Raw genomic sequence first — 24393 nt, 5'->3', positions numbered from 1 at the left:
CTATTTCTTATTTGCAATTCTTCGTTTCCTTGTTGCCAGCATATCATAAAAGGGATCCCTGCTGATACTTGCTCTAGAAGAGAAAAAAAAGGAATCATCAGTTTGGTTAACAAATACCTGTTTTTGAAAACTAAAACTGTTCTGTTCTCTCTTCCCTATGATTGACTCCATGCTCTTATTAAGATAATGGATGGCTGACTTCTAAGCATCACCAATATTTCTTTAGAAAAAGATGTTCTTCAGCTGTAATTTGTTAAGAGTTCATCCCTTCATCTGTTTATTTCTTTAAGTGCAGGTATGCTTTATAAACCTTCCAAGATAAAGTCAAGCTGTGCGAGTTTAAAGCTACACTGCGAACATGCTTAAGATACACGTCACTAAAGTTAATTATGAGGTGAAGTAAGAATCTAATAAAATTAGGGCTAAAGACGATTCACACAAGGCTTTATATTTGCTTAAGAAAAAAAAAAATTGCACATTTTCCTCATTTGAGTGAGTAACACCATCTCCTTAGGATCAGACAGTAACAGGAGACTTGTATCTTGATCCATCAACCTCACGTAGCTTGCTATTACTCCTAGAGGACATTGCGACATCAGAATTCTTCAAAGAAGTTACAATACAAATTCTCTTAGTATCTTACTCCAAAAACAGCTTACATTTCATTTCTGAAAGACATTTAAGACTTTAAACTCACTTGATAGATTTAATCCACTCTTCCTTTTCTTCTGGGGTGGGAGCAGATATTCTATACACTACATGGTTGCCTTCCACCACTCTACCATCAGCTTCAGTTTTACAGGCTTTAATTACTTGACCTTTATGACTGGGGTTATAGAGCTCAAAGCAGTTCTGGAGGGTAGAAATGAAGAAATAAATTTAAAAAACAAAACAAAACTGACAAACATCATCATTTAACACTACACCTAAGTTCTATATGGTTTATTTATCTTCATTTTTAAAAAAAATTATGAAAATATCTTACTGGTTTTCTAGGGTCTTCAACTTCTCTTATGCTAAGATTTTCTAACGGAATAATTCCTCTAGGTTCTTTGTCCTAAAAAATTAGGAAAATATCGCATTATTAGCCACTTAAATATCTTGCTTACAAATAAAGCTCCTTGTAATATATACTCACTGTTGTGTACTCAAAGTAATACAGGCAATTATCAGTCAGAATAAACCATCTCCGTTTCCACGTTTTTACTCTTCCCCCTACAATCAAAATGTATTGCTGAATTAAACGTGTGTTGCTGTCAAGGCTTCAACAATGGATAAAAAAGTAATGTAGTTTTACTTGGTTTTCAAAATATGGCTTAATTACTTAATCGTAAATGGATCAGGCACAGATGAGCTGAGGTTAAAGGAAACTGTTACTGTAACTCTTGTAGTAAGATCAAACTCCTGAGACAGCATTAACTATGGTGTTGCTGACCAGCCACAAAAACTGTATGCTCTGAAGTTGCAAATGTCTCCTCTCTTACAGAGGATGAATGCAATAGTTTACCAGTCAGACCTGCTCCCTCTGTCCATGCCATCACACAGTTGTTTACTGCATCAAAAATGTTAATACTATACAGCCCTCAGAAATGCAGCCAGTGCTGCTACAGCAAAGGGAAGCCAATCACCAGCAAAACCAGTAACTGGGCTCTGGCAACAGGACCAAGCCTCTCCACAGCCTGTCTTGTACAAGGAAAGGGTCCCATCAATAAAATTAAGGGCATTTTACCACCTTCCTTTCACTTCGCTCGTGAGCATACATGTGATTAAGAACCTATTTCTACTTTCAGATTTAACATCAAGTGCATAAGATGCTTATAAACATTATTAGCAAAACAAATCCTATGCCAAAATGTACCATTTTTAGTCACTTTTCAACTTTTAGTATTTTAAATACACGTTCTCTTTACGGGTTAATATATCATTGAGTACACCTGACAGAAGAAATAGCTACTGCTCCAAAAATGCCAATTTTTCCTGCATTAATAGTTTAGACAACAGCAACCACAGATCTCCTCTTTCTTATACCTGCTAATGTCACACTGTAGGGAACACTTCCTTTTTAGAAACACACTTTATTGTCTTGGCCCCTTTCAGCTCATTTTCTCCCATCAGCTGCTTCAGAACATGTCTAGCATTCCACAAGTACATCATTTTTAAAACTCATTTCCAGGAAAGACAATTGTAGATAAAGCATTCACGTGTTATTAATATACAGGCTTAGTTCCACCATAGTTAACTGACTTCAGGATTATATCACCACCTGTGCATCATCCATTCAGCAGTGATTTAATCTCATTAACCCAACATTTCAAAACAGTTGATCTTGCTACTGAACACCCATGCATAAAAGAGTACCATTAATACACACAAGACTCCCAATTTAATCCAAGTCATATATCTAAGACATTAGCATAATTTTTTAATCTTTTTGTTCTACGTGAGATAGCTGGGGTTTTGTTTAATATAGAAATCCAAATCATATTAAATTAAAGAACAATTCTAGGAGTATCATGAAATTTCTTGATACCAGCCTATTACATGCTTGCATTGCAGACACCGTATATTGCATGTCATATCTTCCTTTTGCTTGGTTTCATGATCTATACGATAACGCAGTGCTAACACACTGCAATGTTCAACGTACTCAATAAACCTTATGTTTCCACTACACACACACACATATCTTAAGAAAAATTTAATCTGCAAGCAGGTGCGGTGAAATAAGAGAAGGCAAAATAGTGCAAGATGCAGAAGCCGTGACAGAATGAATGGTTGAGTGAACTGGAAACAGTGAGGGAAGAACTGGTGGCATTTTAGTACAACCACTGTGACAGATCCTTAAATAAAGCACTGTAGAAACATTCAAACCGGCACATAAGTCACAAGAAAGATTCTCATCACCTTGACTGAGAGCTGGTTCAAGTATCAGAAGTATTTGGGGTAGGAATGGAAAGCCGACAAACTTTACCTTGACTCACTTCCAGATCAATGAAAAAGCAGCAGCCGAGTCAAGACAACTGCCAGGGCAGTCCTTGCTATTGCCACAACATGGCGTTTTTTCATATAACCCAATGTTCATTACCGTGACTTTAAGTCATGTTCTGCTCTCTGAGGTTAACATCATTTAACATTTTTAGGGCACAAAAACGTCACCGTGTTTTTCAGGCTAACAGGTAACATCAGCTAGCATCAAATGTCATGGCTTGCCCGTTCTAGTAGAAAAACATGAGAGGATGAAACAGGTAAATGGGTTACTATCACAGAGGCAGCTTAAACTGAACAAAGGTGTTTCCCATAAACTGTGATACCATGTCAAAACACAATTAAGAAAATAATCATGTAATAACCACGTATTTAAAAGAAGGCCTGCTTATAATTTAAGGCAGAAACAACAGACTTAAAACACACACCTCCTAGAACAGTATGAAGTGCCAAGTAGTAAATGACAGTTCAGTTTGCCAAAATTTTTCCTGACAACATCCCCTCTCTTTGGAAAAGTCAGATTTCTCAAACCTGAAACCTTTTGTAATCATGCTGCAGTTTTGATGAAGCTTTTGTCATGAAACATTTCCCAGCTCCAGGATAGTATTGATGTTGAAGCCAGAAAGAAGAGCAAGTATTTCCAACAACATCCCTTCCTTTTCACTACAACAGGCAGTAGCTCACCAGGTTCCAGCACTCACGTGAGTTGTGGAAATAGACCCTAAGTCCCTGCTCCACCACACTGTGAGTTACTCTTCTCTTCCAGAAAAAAAAGCAGCAAGGCAGGATTTTTTTGGTGGGATAAGGAACTATTCTCACATGCAAGTCTCTGTCTCCCCATCCCATTACTTAGTTGTAGCTGTCAATGGCACAGAAACTCTAACAGAGCTTGAAAGGCAATCTAATCTGTACTCATCAAGTTTGCAGGGGTCACCATATAACACGCGTTTAATATGCCTTTACAATGGGCTAAAACCCAAGAAGCTGGTTGATAAGGCTTTGTGGCCTGTAAACACTGCATGCAAGATTAATGGGTAAGAACGCGTGGTAACAAAACATTCTTCTCCTTGGCCGAGATTGCTGTAGGCTCACAAAACAACAACAAAGGGTTTAGTACCATACTTCTTATCTTATTCCAGCTCCCAGCCTTTTAAAGATTAAAACTGAAAGGAATTAAGTTAGCAGAAGAGGATCAAGAAAATCAGATTATGAATCCAGAAACATTTACAGAAATGGAGAGATATAAGTGATGTACTTCTGAAAGATCTAGCTGATTAACTAAAATGCAAAACCATCTCAAACAACAAAATAAAGAGGCACGGTATCTTGCAGGTGGAAAACTAAGGAAACTACAAGAAAAGGCCACAACAAGGCAAAATGTACAGAAAGAGGAATAGAAACCCTCTTCACCTATGTAACCCAACATAGGATTATTTTTTTTCAACTCTGGGCAAAGTACAAACTAGAGAACAAGGTAAAAGAAACCTATACTAAAGGGAAAAACAACTGGCAGTGACTTAGGAAACACCAATGTCAAAATTAAAAAAGGCCTTAACACTAAAGGCAGCAATGTAGCTAAAGTTAGAAAATTCTACCCAAACTTTCAGCACATTTTTATAAAGTTTTAGAGGGGAAAGAGAGAGACGCACACATCAAGAATTTTTTTTCTTCTCCATTCACTTAGATACCACTAGGCAGAACAGACTCAGGAACTGCACAGTTATACAGATGACTGGATCAAAGTCTGGGTTTCTTAGGGAAAAAAGTTTCCTTTGACCGCAACATTAACTGCCTCAACTTAGAGGAGTATCAGTTACCACGACAGCCAGGAAGGTACCAATTTCCTGATCAATTACTGCTATTCTCTCGTCCCGGATTAGGGAAGAGAACCGACATCCTCTCACGGACAGATGCGCTGGAATACGCACCACTGGCAGGATGGGTCCGGATGTGAAGCTTTTGGAAAATCTCCAAGCTCTCAGTAACTGCCTGACTGGCAGAAAAAATGAACACGATCATGTGTCTGACTTAAATCATTTCCTCTCCAGTTTGGTGGAATAATGTCACAGTTTCCCTCTAACTAGAAGAAACTATTATGCAAACCAAGCTATTTGCCAAGAGAAGCTGTTTTAGGCAAGGAAACACCTCTCCGTGCAAAATGATTGTAACTGGGGTATTAGGACAGAGAGCACAGACAACAATTGCAAAATACCTTAAAGTGGATGGCAGAAAATTTCATGGTAGCAACACCACTAATAATTATGACGCAGAAAAATCTAAAAGCTCATAATGTCTCAAGTGGTTCTAAGCGAGGATGCATTAGCACTCAGCAGCTTTCAATTTTTTACTTGCAGCATTCATTTTCATTACACCATGCTTCAAACAATGTAGAACTGAATGATAATTTAGGTTTACCAAGATAAAGATGTCTATATAAAGGCACCAGCTGAGTCTAGATAGATAAAACCAGAATTACTGTCTGGCTGCCAGGTTTGGCACTCAGACTTACACAAAGTCACCTCTGAAAAACTCAGAGCAGCAAACTCTCCAAACACATTTTGCACCCTCCCAGCTTTCTAAAACCCAATGCCAAGCTAGAGAGCTGGGGTGGTCTTGGATTTTACAATATATGAAAGTTTCATGACATACATCTACTGCCCAGAGGACAATCAATACAGTGAGTTGGAATACTAAAATGAGGGGCACAGCAGATAAATGGGAAGTGTTAACTATAAGTAATATCAAATACAAAATACTGTCTTGATATACTCAAGGTTTGTGAGTTTTCTTAGTCATATTTATAGTTCTATATAAAACTTTCTATTCCAACTTTTAAGAATTATCACAACTGAGCACTTAAACTCTCATGCAGGAAGAGAGTCTCCTTGGCATTTCAACAATGCTGGAACTTTTAGTATCAGCATCTTCCAGAACTGAAGGAAACCCTACCCATTTCACAAGAAGTGTTTCCCAACAGAAAGGACTGTAAAAATGCAAACAATGTGGATCAAGACAGCAGTCTCAACATACAGTTTAAGCCTCCTAGCAAATAGGAAACTCAAGGGAGAGGAAAGAATGAAAGAGAGAGAGATAGAAAGAGAGAAAGGAAAAAAAAAAAAAAAAAGAAAAAAAAAGATTGCCAGGTTTATTTCTGGTCAATGCATCTAAACTAGCAAAATGTATTTGTCCGTACCAGTCTCTGCTGAAAAAAACGCAGTCTTTCACGGAAGTGCATTCACGCATTTACAGGCTGATTCACCAGAGCCTTCTGGACATGTTTCATTTCTTTATTCAAATAACCCTCATGCCATGGGAGTGTTGCGTGCAACACCCTTCCGTTTCAGACACGTTTTACTATTGGGTTTTCTGTGCACTGTCTCTCATCTACATTGTACATAATGAAAAGTTGGTTTTATTGACCTTGCTCCAGAGCCAGAGATGGATTGTGCAGAAGTACCTGGCAGCTCTCACTGATTTTCAGTCACCTTTTAACTTCAATTTCTTTGTTTCTCTATTTTTTATTAGATTTCTTATATGTCTTTTATGGACAGTTTCTTCCACGAGGGATGTTGTCACTCCTCTACCCACACTCACACTCCTGCTTGCACTCTCAGTACGTGTATAAGCGTATGAGAGTGCACTGGCAACAGAAAATGTGCAAGGCATGGGTTTATACCCAACCTATTCTCCAAAAAGCACATTTTATCTAAATCACCTTGAAAGCCTTTTCTGTTGAGATAGCTATCGCCTGATGCTACAAAGTGGAGAAAACCTGCAAAGTCAACTTTGAAATTGTGCCAGCTGAGCCAACACAGGTCAAAAAGCAAGAGCTTTGCTCTTTTATAGCTAGAAAGACAAAGAGCTCTACAGCAACTGTAGTGCAGAGGTCAAAGACAGGTATCGGAGAGCAGGTGAATGAATTCCAAATGCTTCCTTTTCGCATCTATTTCCCTCCAGCACTAGCATGACCACTAATTTCCAGGCACAATCAGAAGAGCAGGCCCACGGCTCTAACCAGGCCCTACTTTCACCATACTCAGCCCCATGTGCACCCCCCAGCACACGTCCCTTTTCACACTTTAGTCACCATTCTCCAAGTGCAAAGTTCCTTTTACTCTAACAAGCAGCTATACATTAAAGTGGCCAACTGGATCTACTGTAGTCTGTACTGGTGTTTTATATAAAGAGGTTTATTTCAGTGAAAAACAAATGTTAAATTAAAATTTGCCTCCTTTATATATGAAAAAGAATTTGTAAGCCGAAGTGAAAAAGTGAATCCCATCTACTTTTTAAAAGTCTGTAAATAAAGGCATCTTGCAGTGCCAGGAGACTGCAAATTACCGGAGGTTTCTGCAACTCCAAATTTGGTGCTCATATAAGATTCTGTTAAGTGAGTTAAATATATTATTTGCAAAGGAAAATTAGCAGGAAAAAGAACAGTTTTTATAAATGTACAGTTCAAATGTAATCAATCTTTCAATCATCTAATATAATTGATACATAAGTAACAAAATCACTCTGGAACTTCATTACAAGAGTAAGACATGTTGTTTTCTCTCAGCAGAAATTATTCTCCCCTTGTTATGTTCTTCAATGAACGAGAAAATATGCCGAATAGTCATCTTTATTTTTCTCCTTTACATGTAAACACTTTCTTCTTTTGCAGAATACTCGCATGTGAACTAGACACTGACATGCCAGTCTTTCAGAGTACCACTGATGATACTGTTAGTGACACTGAGTGAAAAAGCAAAATGCTACAATAAATTTGATTTAAAAAAAAAAAAAAAAAAGAAAAAAACCAGGAGGAAGGAGGAAGAAAATAAAAGAATGAGCAACTGAAGAAGAGGGGACTGGAAAGCAATCAGATACGTACCTCCTAATGCAGAATAAGCAGAGACAGCCAGTCACAGAACAGAAAGGTGATAGGTCATAGGCCATAAGGAAAACAAGAAGGCACATTTAAACCACTCATTAAAAAATCATAGCCAAAACCAAACCAAGAGAACTCACAAATAATATGGAAAAATAAAGACATACAAAACCAACTATTTGAAGAGAAATCCTTCTTTTGTACACAGAAAACTGAGTTGAAGTATCACTCAGTTTTCTGAAATGACCTTATGGAGGCATAGTTGTTATCTATCGGTTACAGCACGTGGTAAATACCGTATGGCGTTTCCTTTTTGTCGCTGAGGTTTTATTTCTCATGTATCAGAAATAAAACTTCAAACTCTGAAACAAGATTGCTAATTTGGATATGTAAAATAAGAAGTAACAACCTTCAGACCTAAAGGAGTTACTTATCTTGGTTCATAGATTTTTAAATACAAATTACAAAGTTAATCCTATTACCTTCACAAGAAAGCAGATAGACAGGAAAGCAGCAAACACGCTAACAAACAAACATATAGCAGCAAAACTGCCCTTAAAACTAACCTAATTTCAGCAGCCAACCTTCTCTATCTGGATTAAAAAATGTATGCGTTAGATCATTTCCATCATCCTCTGGAATTTTAAACGGCTCATTCTTAATACTTTCATATAAATTCTAGAAGAATAAAAAAAAAAGAGGAAAAAGACCTCATTAATAAATGTCTAACAGAAAATGCAACCAGGACATCTTACTGCTTCTTAGACTATTTGTATAAAAAGCATAGCAAATACTGTCCATAAAATTCTGGACCATCCCTTCTCAATCTTCGTTTACTACTTTGATTAAGTTTGATTTTAAACTACTTCATCTATAAACAAGTGTCTCTTTTTACAGATTTTAGAAGCACTCCTAGCAAAGGCATTTTTTCTTTAACTTCAGCATTCAGTATTTCAAAAGTTTCAGTTTCAGGTCCTATTTAGTACAAGTTTTGCCAAATGAATCTGGGTTTTCAGAAAATGGTTTAGACCACCACATTGTCTTAGAGAAATAAATACTTTTACTGATATCACAAGGGACAGGAGGAAGCTCCACAAGACGCATGGAAAGAAACGAGAGGTAATAACGAAACAATGATTTTTACTACTTTTCCCCCACTTTCTCTGACTTATCCAGAAATACTACTTTTTTTTCCATAAGAAGCCAATTCCACAAGAATTTTGCCATCAGGAAACTACTGAGAGATACACAAGAGTGTTTTCTCTGGAATCTCCTCTCCTCAACGAAAGACTGAATATAGACAGAACTAGCTCAAAGCAGCTGTGAATATCAGAAAATGCTTCTTTCAGCTACTGAAAAGGTTATGCATCGCAGAAAATGTTCTTACTTTTCCCTGGACAAATTTGCCTGAGAACTCTTGTACATGCTTCTAAGTTTCCTATTAAAAACACAAAGCAATGCCTTGTCTTACCCAGTCTAACTTACCCGTAGTAATTCTTCTGGAAGGTCTCCACCTTCATTAATTCCTCGATTCATAGAAATAAACCTCTCTACTGTTGGTTTATCTCTTACATTGTGGTTGTGCAGACTGGTATTTAACATAATGATCGCAAATGAAAGCACATAGCATGTATCTGAAATAAGATTTGAAAAATTATTTATCTATGTAAAATCTGTAAAAGGATATCATCCTGACTGATAAAGAAAAGGAAACAGGTAGTCAAAAATTGCTGCACATTATACACAAAAGCAAAGTCTCAAGTCTTTCTTTAAACTGTTGAAGTAAGCCTAAGAAGAAAAAATATGTAACAATTCAAATTAAAAGCCAGTATGTGAAAAACAGTACAAGAGAATCCAAAAAATTTTTAACCCTTTGAAATCATTGCTATCACCCTAAATTAACATTTCACTTGAAACACCGCAGTGTTGTTGGGCAAAACGTTCTCTGCACACAGATTTTGCCTAGATCATATTGGTAGATCCTATAGTACACTTGGCCAATCAGACTCCTGCTCAGTGCTTCCAAAGCTTTCTCCAAAGAGAAAGAACAGTCTCTTCAAAACAATATCTGAACTGCATTTAAACAGACTGAATATGACATTGACTCAATTTCTTGGCATACATAAGGTGGCTAGTACCACCGAATAACATCAAAAGGTGACAAAGTTGACCTTACCATGCCTGTGGACATAGTTATGATTATAGTAAATTCTCCCAGAATTCAAATACAAGATCCTGTGTAAGAAAAAGCAGGATGGAAACATCTCTGCTGTGTTTGCATCTTCAGCATTTTGTTTTTAATACGTATTTTCCTCTCTAGTTGTTGCAGACCTGCTTTACATCAACCTTTTCCTACCCTATTTGTTCCTCAAACTAAGTGATCAACAGCAAGCTATGCGTGTATGTAACTAAACAGACCAACAATGCCAGAATGCTAGGGCATTCTGTGCAGTATCACAAAGTTTTGTTAGCTTTTATGACTTGAGTAATTCTAAACCAAGTAATTCAATGGAAAAGTGAGGCACATTTCTAACCGAGATAAATGATCACTGAGCAGACTGCTAAAGAGAAAGGATACGGTCCTCATAACAAAAATGGATTGCATTCTAGATAACCCACCATAACCACATATAGGTGGACGTGATACAGAGATAATAAGGTGTAAAGTCCTTATAACTGACAGACGAGATGACCCAACCTATTGGTCACTTCTGCCTTTAAGCCCCTGAGAATCTTACTTTTCCAATTCCTAGCCAAAACCTTTGGTGACGTTTCTAAAGTGTGTTTTATACTTTAATTGGTTTAGATAGACATTAATGCTGAAGTTTTATAAATGGAAATGCATTCTGACCATAAACTTGCACCTCCTGAAAACAAAGTATACGATTAGGCAGTTGCATTTTCTCAGTTCTCAGAAATTTCTCATTTCATATATTATTTTACCCTGAACTTCCAAAATGGCCATTGTCTCCTCTCATCAAATGTAGAAGAACATATATGATCAAAAAAAAAAAAAATTTATGCACACACACTCAAGAACTCCTATTGTTTCCTGTGACTAACCTGTAGACTGGAAGACTCCTGGGTTACAAAGGCAATAGCGTGAAGCAAAAGCTTCCATCATACGATCAATTTTTTGAGCCTCTCCTGGGAGTCTGAAGCTCCACAGAAACTGCCTACAGAAGGGAAGAACAGTTATTAGATCCATTCCAATATTTATATATTAAGCATATATTACTAATAACCAGGAAAACAAAAGAAGAAGAAAAAACAAACCAGTGAGCAACGTCTATATAAAACGTCCTAGAAATATGTTCTCAATCTCTCAACACACAAGTCAGGAGCTATTGTAAAGCAACATGCACAGATGGCTAGCCCAATAATTCAGCCAGCAACACTGCATGCTATCAGGCAAGATAATATGGCAGTTCATATTCTGAGACCCTCTCTTTTTTCCAGACTAGTAAACAATTTTCTGTATGCATCCCATTTTTGCCATGAGAATGCTATGAGGAAACAATCAGTTCAATCCTCCCTGGGTTTCCTGGCTACTAAAAGCAATAAACACTCAGCTAGACTTACGACGTAAAGGACATGTTACATAAAATATTTCTAGTAGGGGAGAGAAGCAAGGAATACAAAACCACTTCACATCTTTACTTGAACTCATCAAAAACATTTTAAAAATAGTAAAAACAACAAGGAAAACCCCAGTGCTTAGAGAGCTGCCACCTGTCTAGTGTAAGTTCACCCTGCAAGAATCAGACCTAGACCTTAAAAAGAAAGACTCATGATATCATCTTAGTAATTTTGTAATATGTGGAGGAGATCTGTGCTCCTGTTTAGCAGCATAAACCGGAATACAGTTTTTACTTTCATAACTTACTCTTTCTACATATAGGTACACTGGAATGCATACAGGACAGAAGTCTTCACAAATTTACTTTTGGCACACTGTGGTGCTAAAAAGCTCCAATGAATTTAATAATTTGTTCTTTTCTTTCTTAGCAAAAGAATTATCTGGATTAAAACAGGATCTAACCCAGCAAAGTTACATGCTCTGCCATGCACAAGTTCTCGATACTGCCTGTACACTTGGTCCCAATATAATATCCATTTATTCCTGTCTTCATCAGTTTTCATTTTAGAACATTATATTACGGTGTTGCAGGCCATCTTTAGTTTGTCAGCTCTATATACTGTCTTTTACTCACCTCATGCAAGGTTCCAACCCAGATCACGAATTTTGTAAGCTACCAAAATACAAACATTTAATAGTAGCAGCTGCTAAGGAAGAATAAAGTCACACCTAACGTTAAATTGGCTAAAAGAGATAGGAACATGAAGCCTCCAAGACAAGCTTCAGCAGCCAGAGAAAAGGCTTCCTTAGCTCAAGCCTGAGGCAGCTCAAGTTACCATCACCATGTCACTCAACCATAGCAAAGCTGTTCTGACTCCACATCGCAAGGAACTGCACCAGAGACAAAGATCACACAGACATTTCAATTTATCTGGTGTCAGGAGGGAGTCACTTGTTGCAATGAAACTGGCAGAACTGTCTACATCAACCTAATCTGCCAGATCTATTATGGATTTCCACCAAGACGAGAAGGGACTTCACAAGGTCCCTGCATGCTAGCATCCCAGAGAAATCAAGCAAACCGTTAACGTTGCAAGGGAAAAAAAGTTTACTAAGATATTACACTTTCTTTCACATGACAAACGGGTAACTCTGAGGGAAGCAGAAGGAAATTACTTGGTTCAAAGTCTATCTCTGCAATTGAACATAATCACTAATTATGGTCAGTGGAATTCCCCCACCTCCCCGCCCAGAGGAACAAGCTGAGGTGGAAGGAAAGGAGAAAGAAGATGGCAGCAAAGAAAATTATTTACTTGTTTGGGTTAGGAGTTTGTTTTGGTTTTACCTGTCTCTGTGCTAAGATAAAAAACAAATCTTCAAATGTCCGAATATGGCAGGCACACCAAAGAGTTATGGCTATGTTTTAGTTGCTTGTATTTGTCTGAAATTATTAAAAGTTTTCATCTTCAAAGGCAGCACACGCACAAGCAATTGGAAGGGTTAAAACAGTGCTGTCTCTGCTAACTTGCACAGTAATGCGTATAATTGAGCTGAGCTGTAGATCAGCTTTCTGACAAATAAATCAACAGTGACTCATATGAACGTGCAGTTCGATAAAGGAAGCTCAGGTCAAAAAAAAGAAAGAATTTACTCACCTTAAGGCTTGTACAAGATTGAGATCAGCGAACTCATGGAGTTCAACAAAAGCCTGAAGAACTTTAATATTAAATTCATCTCTATGAAAGACAAAAATTGAACCAGACAATTACAATTCAGAAATTTACACGTTAGCTATCTCTATTTGCTTCTGAGAATAAGCAAGGAAATAAATTATCATACTGATCAAATCAAGTCATTCGAAATAGTTTATACGTTTATTTGAGAGGTATTTTAATATTTAACACTAGTATTTTGCCCATTTGTGCTGATAGGTTAGCAAGAGCCAGTATACTCGAACTGATTTTAGCACTGCTTATTTAAATTACTCTAAAATGGCCTGACCTTCTTTGCTTCACATTTATTATTACTGCACCTGCCTTGCTATGGGACGATACCTGATAAATTTATCCAGTAAAAAATCTTCTGCAGAAATTGTTTCATGAACTCTTAAAACAATGGTTAATGTAAGATTAATTTCTTCAGTCATATAACACATGAAAAACAAACTACTCCCTTTTTTTCCTCCAAGAACAGAAAATATTAAAGCATTATATAAATTTATGTACAAAGATGAGAAACAAAAATGCTTCAACTGATTGTACCTAAGAAAAAGAACATCTTTTTAAGAGAGCTACCTAGTACATACTATATTCTTACCCCATTCTCAAAAATTGTTACAATGAAAGTTTACTAAAATCAGGTTAGGTTTTGAACGGGCTTCCTCTCACCTATCTTTTACATTGCTACATAAATAATGAGCCAAATTATGCTTTGTTTGATACAAAGGTGTTTAAATGCAAAAGTAACATTTAAACATTCATGAACACAAAACTATTTGGATGCAGACAGAATTTAGCTTACACCACCACGGAGTTCATATGCCAGAAGTGTAAATGTTTATAATCCTCAGGGTGTGCTTTAAATACATCACCAAGACAGAATGTTGCATATCTGCCTCCACCCAAAAATAGAAAGGTGTGCACCCACCAAGAACTATCTGTTGCATTACTGACTAAATGCACAGTCAGTCTAACCTGTAACACTCACAAGTAAATACCTAAAACAAACTATTCATTCATTAGGATCTCCCCATGTTGTCTACAGAAAAACATATTAGCTCTGTCAAGAAAAATAAAGCAATTCTCATCAAATTTAGTAACGGACAATTCAACTGCATGACTACTTCTCAGTGCAGTGAAGTGGCACTAATACAATAAAAGAGAGTACTCAGTAGAGGTACTTCATTGCTCTAAGCCAAATACTGATTTTGCTTATATGTACGTAAAGCTGCAGTAATTCAGAACAAATACTAGCTTTATACTCTAACTTTTACTCTTCTACGTTTTAATGTAGACTGGATTAATAGTGATACTTGTGCTGGGTACACAAGTCAAATATCATGAAAGGTCTAGGAGGCCGCTTAAAAAAAAGTGAAGACTTACCCACATATAAAGAAATTTTAGATCTTTTATAGGATGCAATTCATCCCTTATTTATTGTACATTTTTAGGTATTATCTCATTCCATTTTACCATTCACTTTTTTCAGTTTGCTCAGTGCTGTAACACTATAAAAGTCAAGAATTTAAAATATATCTCTTTATGGCAGAATGTTATACAAATATTTCATTCTGTTTACTATCCTGGTCTTGTCTTCAGCTATATTTAGCTAGAATGCAGAAGTAATTCATGATGGGCCTCCAAGAGGGAGTGGCAAAGCAAAAGAGAGTGTCCTCAGACTCCAAATGCTTTGATAAAAGATAGTACATAACTCAACAAAAACTCACCTATAATATGCACTGCCATTTGCATAGCATAAATCACCTAATAACCTGTTTCTGAGGTAGTCACAAAAGCAAAACTAGCAGCTTAAGACCACCTCAATTGTCACATTTTATTTTATCCCAAGGTATTTCTTTTACCCCAGGAACTAAAGGCCTAATACATTCTTTTCAGAGGAATATGAATAAAAATTATTAGGATTCTAGCAAATTAATGTTGCAGATCAAAGGAGCATGATGAACCAATTCCCCATTCCAGACCTGACTGCCTTGAAATTTCGACACACATTCCTGAAAATCAGACTGTCATCTCTTCACCTGCACTCCCCCTTACTAATTCATATAAGTGAAGGAAAAAAATAGACAGAAATACCATTTGCTTTCCCATTACCATATTAATATTACACCCTTCACAGAAATGAAGAAAAATGCAAAAAAACAATTAAATTAGACTGACTGGATACACCAAATAAAAGTTCCTTTTAAAGCAAAAACTAATTTAAATTCCTTTTTGACTGCAACTGCTCCTTAAAATGGATAGGCTGCCTCTGCCTTGTGGCAAAATAGGAGCAGTATGTTCATTTTTTTCACTTTTCCTAAGATTTTATTATCCAGCTGATAGATTAATACAAAATTTCCTGATCAAATTTGCTATTCAGTATGACTACTGTATTTGTCTGTATTTAAGTCTCAAAAAATTCAGAAGATGTAATTGAATTGCATATTTATCTGCATACATACTCAATATTAAGAAAGGTTGCCCTGTATTTTCAGATTAGACCACAGTGCTGTCCAGCAGCATCCCTGCCAGGGATGCAAAAGAATGAGCAGTAATTTTTTTTATTTTAAATGTGAACCCATAAATAGTCACACGAATGTTATTGATGACTCCAGTGGGCCTGGACATATTGGTATGAGTACAGAGGTTCTGGGAATAGGGCTAGAAAAACTGGAAGTATTTCCGAGGACAGTATCAAGGTAGAGTGCAGCTCTCAAAAATGAACACAGACTGCTTCATATAAGCTTTGCTACAGTTTTGCAACTATGGACATTAACATGTAAGTGATTTTTTAGTACTGATTGCCCAAATATTCCAGAGAAACAACATAATGCTGTTGTATAAAAATTGTTGAAACGTCTGCATATACTATAAAGAAACTTCATAGCAAAATTCTATTTTCAAAATACACACATTACAGTGAAAACTTCCATTAAACCTACCAAAGTCAGAAGGAAATTGCTGAGCACAAACTAAGCCACTGATGCTGTAAACAGATTACGGGTGCCTCAAAAGGGATCTGCCAGAACATATCACTACAGGAGTATATCCTAAATGAGTCAGTTTTTAAACCTCCATAATTGGCATCTGAACTGGAACATGTGCAAGCATGTAGATACATGTACTCCAGCCCACTCTTCAGTTCTGTCTCTTTCTGCTGCCTTTTTCAAAATCAATTCCTGGGTTGCACAGCAATGGAAGTAATTTGCATCTTGATTGTGTTTTGCAATAGTATGCATAAATATGCACATTGCATGTTTATTGTACTAGGATTGATAAAGATATGGTGCAGCTGCCCTTTGAGACGCCTACTTACTAATGGGAAGTCTGTGTGCAGGGAAGACAACAACACTAAAACCTGCTCATAACTATTGTCCCAGGAACTTTAATAAGTAAGTTCTTTACTATCCAATTATTAGTGATTGTAAATCACTTGTCTAGGCAGAGTATCAAGAGTTACCGGAACTGTTGCAACACAACTCTCAGACATTCCAAAAGCTTATAGTATTAAATTCTGCGCTATAGCCAAATTTAAGGGTATTTTCTCAAAATAAGAAGTTACAATAAATTAAATATCATTCCACAATATAGCAATTTAAAAAGAAAAACAACCTAACAGAAAGAAAAAAAACTATCACAATACCATAGCAGTTTTACTTCCCACTGTAGCTTTTACACATCTCGTACTAGAGTAGATCTCTCATGCAGCCTGTGAAGGGGAAGGTAACTACCAAAACTCTTAAGTATGCTTTGTAAACTCAAGAACAAAGTTTCCATATTTTTATTTTACCTTTCACCGAGGTAATCTCCAATTACCGTTTTATTTAATCCTTCTCCTTTATAAAGGAACTGTGCAATGTCTTCTGCAGTGTTCTGCAGGAGGTCATTTTCTATCAGAAACTGTATTCCCTAGGAAGAGCAATTCCAGAAGAAAAGGAGTGTTATGTTTTCTTCCACAAGCATTTAAGTAAATACCACTCAAAACATTTGGTATTAATACGCTGACACAGACATATACATAGCACATTAAGAATTACATTAGCCTATAGATTTTTTTTTAAATGAAATGGTAAACAAATGTTTTTTAGTTAGATAAGCAATATTTAGTACAGGTTTAAAGACTGAAATGAGAATACATCTTTAAGGCTAGAAGTATTAGGTGGCAGTTTGAATCCCTCACCAATAGAAATATCAAATTTTAATTGACTAATTACTCCATGTTGCTCCTTGGAGTCAATGTGTGAGTTGGCCTGTTCACAATATTGCATAAATATCTGCAGAGACATAATCTGTAAAATCATATAATGAAGAGGTATGTAGGAATAACTTAATTGCCACCATGTCACAAAACAAAGCATCTGTTAAAATCTACAAACTGCAAACCAATACATCAAGCCACTACTTGCAGTAGAAGTCGCAGCTGAAGATACTGAAACCGGTTTAAAAGAGTTTATGCTGACACTGGAATTATCGGTGACTTCTGGTTGTGCTGAAACTAAACTACTCACAAAGGACTTGAACTAGACTATTCACGAAGGACTGTTCATGAACCAGTCAAGCTTCTACCACAGAGCTTCTATCAAAGCCAGGAGGAGAGTCTTACCCTGTCCCTCAGTGGGTACTTGATCAAGCCCCTGGACTCCTATGCCTCCATAAATTACTGGCCCTATAACTGGCACTCACTACGGATGCCCAGAGAACTTTCTGCAAAGTGGTAAAGAAAGGAGACTAAGAGTTATATAAAGATTACTTAAACGATGGAAGGGATGTTATTCTAACGCTCAGCAGGTCATGAAGAGATAGTGCTCTTTTTTTCCCCACCACACATCCCAAAGATGTTGCTATTCATAGCACTGTTAATGGCATGCCAGTGAAAAGTAGAAATGGCAACTGTAAGTAACCTTAATCTCTTGGATACCAAACACACACAGAAGAGCTTAATAAATTAGTCCGAATCTTTTCTACTAGGATACTTCATAATTTCAGAAATATTAGAGAATTTTCAATTTCTGCAAATGGAATATATTTCTTTTTTATTTCACTACAACTGGGAAAACTTTCTTCTTTTCTTTTTGATATAGCACAGGAGGCTCTGCAGTAACATTCAAAAAAGTAATTATCCTTCTGTTTGGTCAATTCTGGTTTTTTATAATGAAATTATTACTTGCTTGACAAAAAAAGTCAATTTTCTGACCTAACTTTACAAAGAAAATGAACTGTGATGTTACAAGGCTTGAAGCTTTTTTTAAAAAAAAAGTCTCAAATGCAATTCTCTCAAAACAATTTTATCATCATCTGAAAACTTGATTTCAATGCAGGCTGGTATTCTGACTCTGACAACTTAATATTTTGGTAAGTCATTTCAGAACAGACATGACTTCCTTGCAAAGAACATATCCATTTTATCTTGAAGCAGAAATAGCTGAGCTTTCCTCAAAAATGATCCCTTCAGAGCTTATTTGATAACTATATTTGTACAAAAAATTCATTTGACTATGAAACATAATGTTTTTTTCCCATCCCAAGCTATTCAAAAAAGCTCTCAGCTCTGTCAACCAACAGAGAACCATCCTTATAACAAACATCAGAAATAGCAGTTGCAAATTCCCTTGTTCAACACCTGGACCGTATTATTCACACTTAGTGTAAACAGACTGACAAGAATAGTTTTAAAAAAGTTGTACAAGTTACTGAAAAAGATAATGGACATGATTAGAAGCACGGAAAACAAATTTCTGTGCACAGAAGCAGATATTTTAACATACTACAAAAATCAATTAAATATTCCTTTTTCTGGATTTTTTTTTTCCTGGTTTTTTTTTTATTCTTAAGATATTAAAGAACCAGAAGTCAAATAGACAGGAAAAGGAGTTTGTCTGGGACAACAACTCCAGCGTCTGGAATAAATGGTAAAATAGGTCAGCCAAATCCCCATCAACTCCTACACTATCTTTTGTCTTGATGCAAATTTTTTCTCTGTAGACTGACAGGAGACAGAAGACAGCTGTACTAGTTTGACCTCCCCACACAAAATTCATGGCTGCAGAAACAGTCAATATTCATTACAAATATTGCATAGACTTTTTTCAAGTCAGTGCAATGAAATCTGCTTTGAAATTTTGCAGTTATTTAAACCCTGCCTTTGTCATAGAAAATTCATTTTCTGGGCCCAACGCAGGCAGTACTGACTTCTAGTGCTGTGAATTTCAAGCACAGCTTTATGTCCTCCACACAGGGATTCTTGAAGTGTTTTTACAAACTTTACCATGACAGCTCTTCCCACACGAGCTAACCAGATCCAAACAGCAAGGTACGCGATACCACATCATGTAACTGCGTCAAACACAACTTTTTTGAATGAGGATTTTCTGGGCAGGGGCAGGGAGAACTGCTCTCTTACATACTAGAACATGTGAAGATCTTCAAATAAAAATGGTAAAAGAAAATCACCTCGCTGTGTTCCTGCTAATACGAAAACATTAGATCCATGAAGTTTTAAAGAAGAAAACCTGGGGGATTCAGCACGTGTATTATTACCCCAGTTCTTTCACATTCCTAACTCCAGAGTCCACCTTCCCTCCCATTTATGAAATAAAAACATCCTTTTTGCAATGACCTCAAGTTAATTCTCTCAGCATTAGAAGGATGCATATTCTAGCTGCCTGCAATTTAAAGTAGCAGCTGCAAACAACAAAAAGATCTAGCTTTAGAGCAGTCAGCTACTGCAGGCCACCACTGATTCATAGACATTATTAAGAAATTACTACTGTAAGTCTGTTTACCACATTTAAATTATGTTACAGTAGCAATGCAGCCACAGCATCTATTTATAGAAATAATTTCACCCAGCAAGAACAGTAACAAAAAATAGTTAACATTGGAATGAAAGCATGTGACATCATCCTGTGACTTTGCCACAAACTCCTAGGACATGAAAGAGCTGGAGGACACCAGTAAACTATCAGGACATTTGGGGGTATTCTGCCCTCAACAAAAGCTGTCACCAAAACAGAAAATAAAAATAAAAGACACGGTCAGTAGCTTAAAAAGGGTTCTATATCTCAAAGTACTTGAGCACTTCCGGTAAATTGAAAACAGCCTGAAGAATAGTAGCCATCACCATACTTGGAACATTACATAAAAGCCACCAAAATGTAACTGAATTCAATACAATTGGAAAGAAAACATGTCAAGAACTAACACAGAAAAACAAATGCTAAACAATTTCCAAAAAGACCTTAAAGAAGGCTCTTCACAAATTGAAAATGGAATCTCAATTACAAACAACAGAAGGCAGTAAAAGAAAGCAAGGAAGACGTAAAATGAAAAGTAAATGCTAAAGGTCAAATATGTCAAAGCAGCTCTTTTCAATATATCAGGGGAGGTCTGTAAGAGAATGTACAGGATCCTGAATTTTCCACAAAATTAACAATTATTTAAGAAAACTAGAGGCACTCCAGAGAAACAAAGTACTTTACTTTTTGGTTAAATGCATGGTAGACTTCTTGGAATTGGTAACCAGGTTTCCACTTGAAGGTGTTTGCCGAATTCATGTAGGTACACATATACATATGTATACAAACGTACAGATGTTCATACATGCCTTTTTCACAAACGGAGTTTAGATGTGCAAATATAAAAGTCTATATGAGCACAAATTAAAAAAATATGTTAAAGGTATTTTGGAAGAAACAAAAATAGGAGGGCATAAAAAATACATATGGCCTCACTAATAACCAAACACCTAAATATTTTTGGAATTATATTTGACATATCAACATAGAACATCTCTATCAGGTTCAGATAATCTTTCTGCAAGTCAGCTCAATCAATACCTGGCATATTTGTTTGTTGATAAATAACCTCCATTATCAAAAAAGGTTTGCTTAAGTGAAAAAAGCACACGACTGGCAAATGACTAGATGACTGCTTCTAATTGAACCTTCTGTTCAGTGTGTTATAGGATATAGAAATAAGGCCTGTGAACTTGTATTATCAGAAATGTTTTCTTAAGAAAACATGACTGTACTTGTCATAGATGATATTACAAGCAGGAACTTGATTCCTGACAAGTGGAAAAAAACCATTCTTTACCTTCTTAGGGTCCATGTTGAATTTCTTCCTTCCCATGGCTATTTGCTTATTTCTTTGTGTAGTTTTGCTACACATGGAGAAAAAGAAGAAACAACAAGCAGTTATCAGTTGCTCTTTTACAAAAACAACTACTTCTGGATGAGCTTCTTTTAATTTGTATTTTGGATACTTTGCATTTTCTATTACCAAAACGAGACACTCACTTTTTATAAGGGGTGAAATTATGTTACTATTTTCAATTCCTTCAAGTGTTTGCAGTTTCAGATAACTATATCATCATCAATTGGACAGTCTAAAATACTACATTCTATCCAACATATTCTCTATCCAAATGAATGACACACCTGAACAGGATAAAGTCAGGCTTTAGAGACTTTATAACAGACTGAATAAAGGTGATCCAATGTTTGTTTAGCATGATAAAGCTATTTGTATTTGCTATTCCTGGAAGACCTGTTCCAAGCTCTTACTGAATCATGTCCATACATTAGCATTACTTACCTTTCTTCTACACTAGTCAGATTATCAATTTCTGTCATAACCTCAGCAATTTCAAATTTCAATCTCTGCCAAAAGAAAGAAAGACAGTATGTTAATGTACAGTAAAACACTTTTTGAAATCATTTATCCTATATTAATACTATCAATTAAATTTTATTTTCTAGTATTTGCTAAGTCACCTGAAGAAAAGCGATGAATCTTATGGCTTCCTTAGATATTTAGCTTAAAGATTTTACCACAACTGAATGACTGTTAAAACACATGGATCTGAACTCCCAGTGTGTGCTCCTGTCAGAGCATCAAGACTAAATTGCCATTACCAATTTCAGTATAAGATTTCTTTACCCAGATTTCTCACTCACTACTATCCTGTACGCAAATCTGCTGTTTAATGAGTTCTTGATTACACAAATCAAATGTGTACATATGCACATCTTACATTACATAAATAGAGAAGTTACCATTTCTAAAAGCACAAATCCTATTCATTATTAGTACAAAGCTTAAGCCATTTATATGCTTTTAAAACCATTACCTGGAATTCACACCGAGGTAGGCAGTTTACTGTAACTTAAATCTACCGAAGCAGTCTTCTAAGGATCTTTACAGATAAACCAATTACCTCAATATCATCAATCAGTTCTTTTTTCCTGCGACGAATATTTAACAGCTCTTCTCTTTCTTCTATGGAGAGGTCATCAGGCACTGGAATAGAGCAAAATGTACAGTCTTTTAGCATTTGCAAACATACCTTATCAGAGAAAACAGAATAACCTGATTAAGAACAGTAAGTTCACATGAAACATCAGGGCATTTTTTTTTTCACCTGGGATCATTTTCGGTGGGGGGGGAACCCAACCAAAACACACTAAAAAACCCACGCAAACCTAATTTATTCTAATCCTACTTTATAAAATCATAAGTAAGATAATTGAATGAATGACTACAGACAGAATCTATCTTTCAAAAGCAAGCTAGACAATCAAAGGAAACTTGTTATCATATAACACGTGGTAGGATTCGGCTCTACAGCTTAATCGCCAAATTCAAGTCTGATAATCATTCCAACTATTTCAGTAACAGACCAAAATTCTTCATGTAAATTAATTATGATACAAAAGACATGCCTGTCTTTCAGGGAAAAAAGTCAAAGAATAGCCAAAGCTATATACAAGATGTGTATCCTGGTGCCAATTCCAGACAACATCATAATTTTAGCAGTACTCCTTCTTTTGGTTGCTTTGTAGAACAGAGATGCAGGTAAGTACAATACTACTAACAACCTTAAAGCAAATACTTTCCATCAGGAGGATACACAATTAAATACACAGAATCAGTTATTTAACAGAGTGTATCAGAAACTTATGTTTTTGTATTACATCATTTAAGTGAGTCCGAAGTATTTAAGTCAATTCTAGGTCTCTCCTTGGCTATGCTAAAACAAATATTACCCTGATGACAAAAATTAGTTGCTACTGAGGATGGAAATGTGTTTCTGTATGCAGCTATGGCTGTCACTCACTCCAGCAGCAGCCCCTTGCGCTGTAGTCTCTGCCTGACAACCAGCAAACATGAAAAGTTATTCACGCAGAACCTCTGTTTTTCTTGAGCAATTAGATTTTCACTAGAAAGAAACTCCTCTGGACAGAGATTACTCTCACTCACTTGTACAGCATTAGACATCAACCACAAATACTCACATGCTTTGCAATGAACCTATAATAACAGTTTTAGTGCTACCCACTTTCTTGGAAATAGTTCCTTAATTATATAACAGCTTTTCCTTCTAGCTCAGTAAAATAGAACAAAAACAATTATTAAGATATTTAAATAGTTCTGTCCCAACAGCAACACACAACAAATGCAGTCATTTGGGATGGTCAAAGCTGTTTCTTTACATCATATACACATGTAGCAGACTGTAGCAACAGGATCACAGGCAAAGGTTCAGCTTGACAGGGGATTTCTAAAGACACATTTGAAACATAGCCTCTGTTCAAATCTTAATAATGACATATATTGATTATTTTCAACATCCAGTGGTTAAGCTCCTTTCCTTTGAGGATTCAAATTATAATATAAAATCCAAATGGCAACAGACCTTGTTATACATGAAGTAATTATGGCAAATTATCTCATTTAACTACTCCAGATACAAACATGATTAAATTACTTCCAGTTTAGGAAATGACAGTCTTCTGTTGAAAGAATACCAGACTTCAGTATGTTTACCTGCTTCTTCTTTTCATCTCATCAGAAACCCACGCACTCCTAAAAATTCCTTGCATGCAAATACTGATAAGATTCTTTTCACATCAAATCTTATAAATACACATGCCTACCTCACGTCTTTGTCTTACATGTATACTCTAAGATCTTAAACCATCAAAACTCAAGAGATTTTATGACTATACGCACACTATGTACATACACATTCCACAAATTTTCCGATTAGTTAACTGAGGACTGACAATAAAAAGAAAAATAACTGAAGACTATTACCCAATGTTGATTACTAAAAAGGCAAATTGTGTATAATCAATTACTCTCTTAGCAAGGAAATACGCTCAAGCATCCTTAAAGCATTTTGCAGTATTACCCGCATAGATGAAATAAGATTACTAATACTGGTACTGCAAAAT

General features: G+C 36.1%; 1 protein-coding gene across 2 annotated transcripts; it reads right to left on the bottom strand.

Moving 5' to 3' along the window:
• CYTH3 (cytohesin 3) lies at positions 1–22490 on the bottom strand. Of its 2 annotated transcripts, XM_009708668.1 has the most exons (13): positions 22374–22490; positions 21752–21816; positions 21251–21317; positions 16947–17065; positions 13094–13174; positions 10922–11034; positions 9344–9492; positions 8425–8536; positions 7862–7864; positions 1139–1215; positions 986–1057; positions 698–852; positions 1–73 (listed from the first exon to the last, which is right to left on the bottom strand). In XM_009708668.1, the coding sequence occupies exons 1-13, from the start codon at positions 22488–22490 to the stop codon at positions 1–3; spliced, it is 1203 nt and encodes a 400-aa protein (XP_009706970.1). The 2 variants fall into 2 exon arrangements, with proteins under 2 accessions (XP_009706970.1, XP_009706971.1); XM_009708669.1 differs by lacking the exon at positions 7862–7864.
• Positions 22491–24393: the final 1903 nt, after the last annotated feature.

Source organism: Cariama cristata, unplaced genomic scaffold, assembly GCF_000690535.1.
Source record: "Cariama cristata isolate BGI_N322 unplaced genomic scaffold, ASM69053v1 scaffold27809, whole genome shotgun sequence".
Taxonomy (NCBI): domain Eukaryota; kingdom Metazoa; phylum Chordata; class Aves; order Cariamiformes; family Cariamidae; genus Cariama; species Cariama cristata.
Note: the sequence above shows the minus strand (reverse complement) of the source record. Positions and strands in the feature narration are given on the sequence as shown.

Excerpts from the sequence above, each read along its gene's own strand:
- CYTH3 (XM_009708668.1), bottom strand. The coding sequence starts at position 22,490 with ATGCTAAAAGACTGTACATTTTGCTCTATTCCAGTGCCTGATGACCTC. Across the intron at positions 11,035-13,093 it reads AATCTTGTACAAGCCTTAAG|GCAGTTTCTGTGGAGCTTCA; the intron begins GTGAGTAAATTC and ends TCCCTTCTGTAG. Across the intron at positions 1,058-1,138 it reads ATTACTTTGAGTACACAACA|GACAAAGAACCTAGAGGAAT; the intron begins GTGAGTATATAT and ends CTAATTTTTTAG.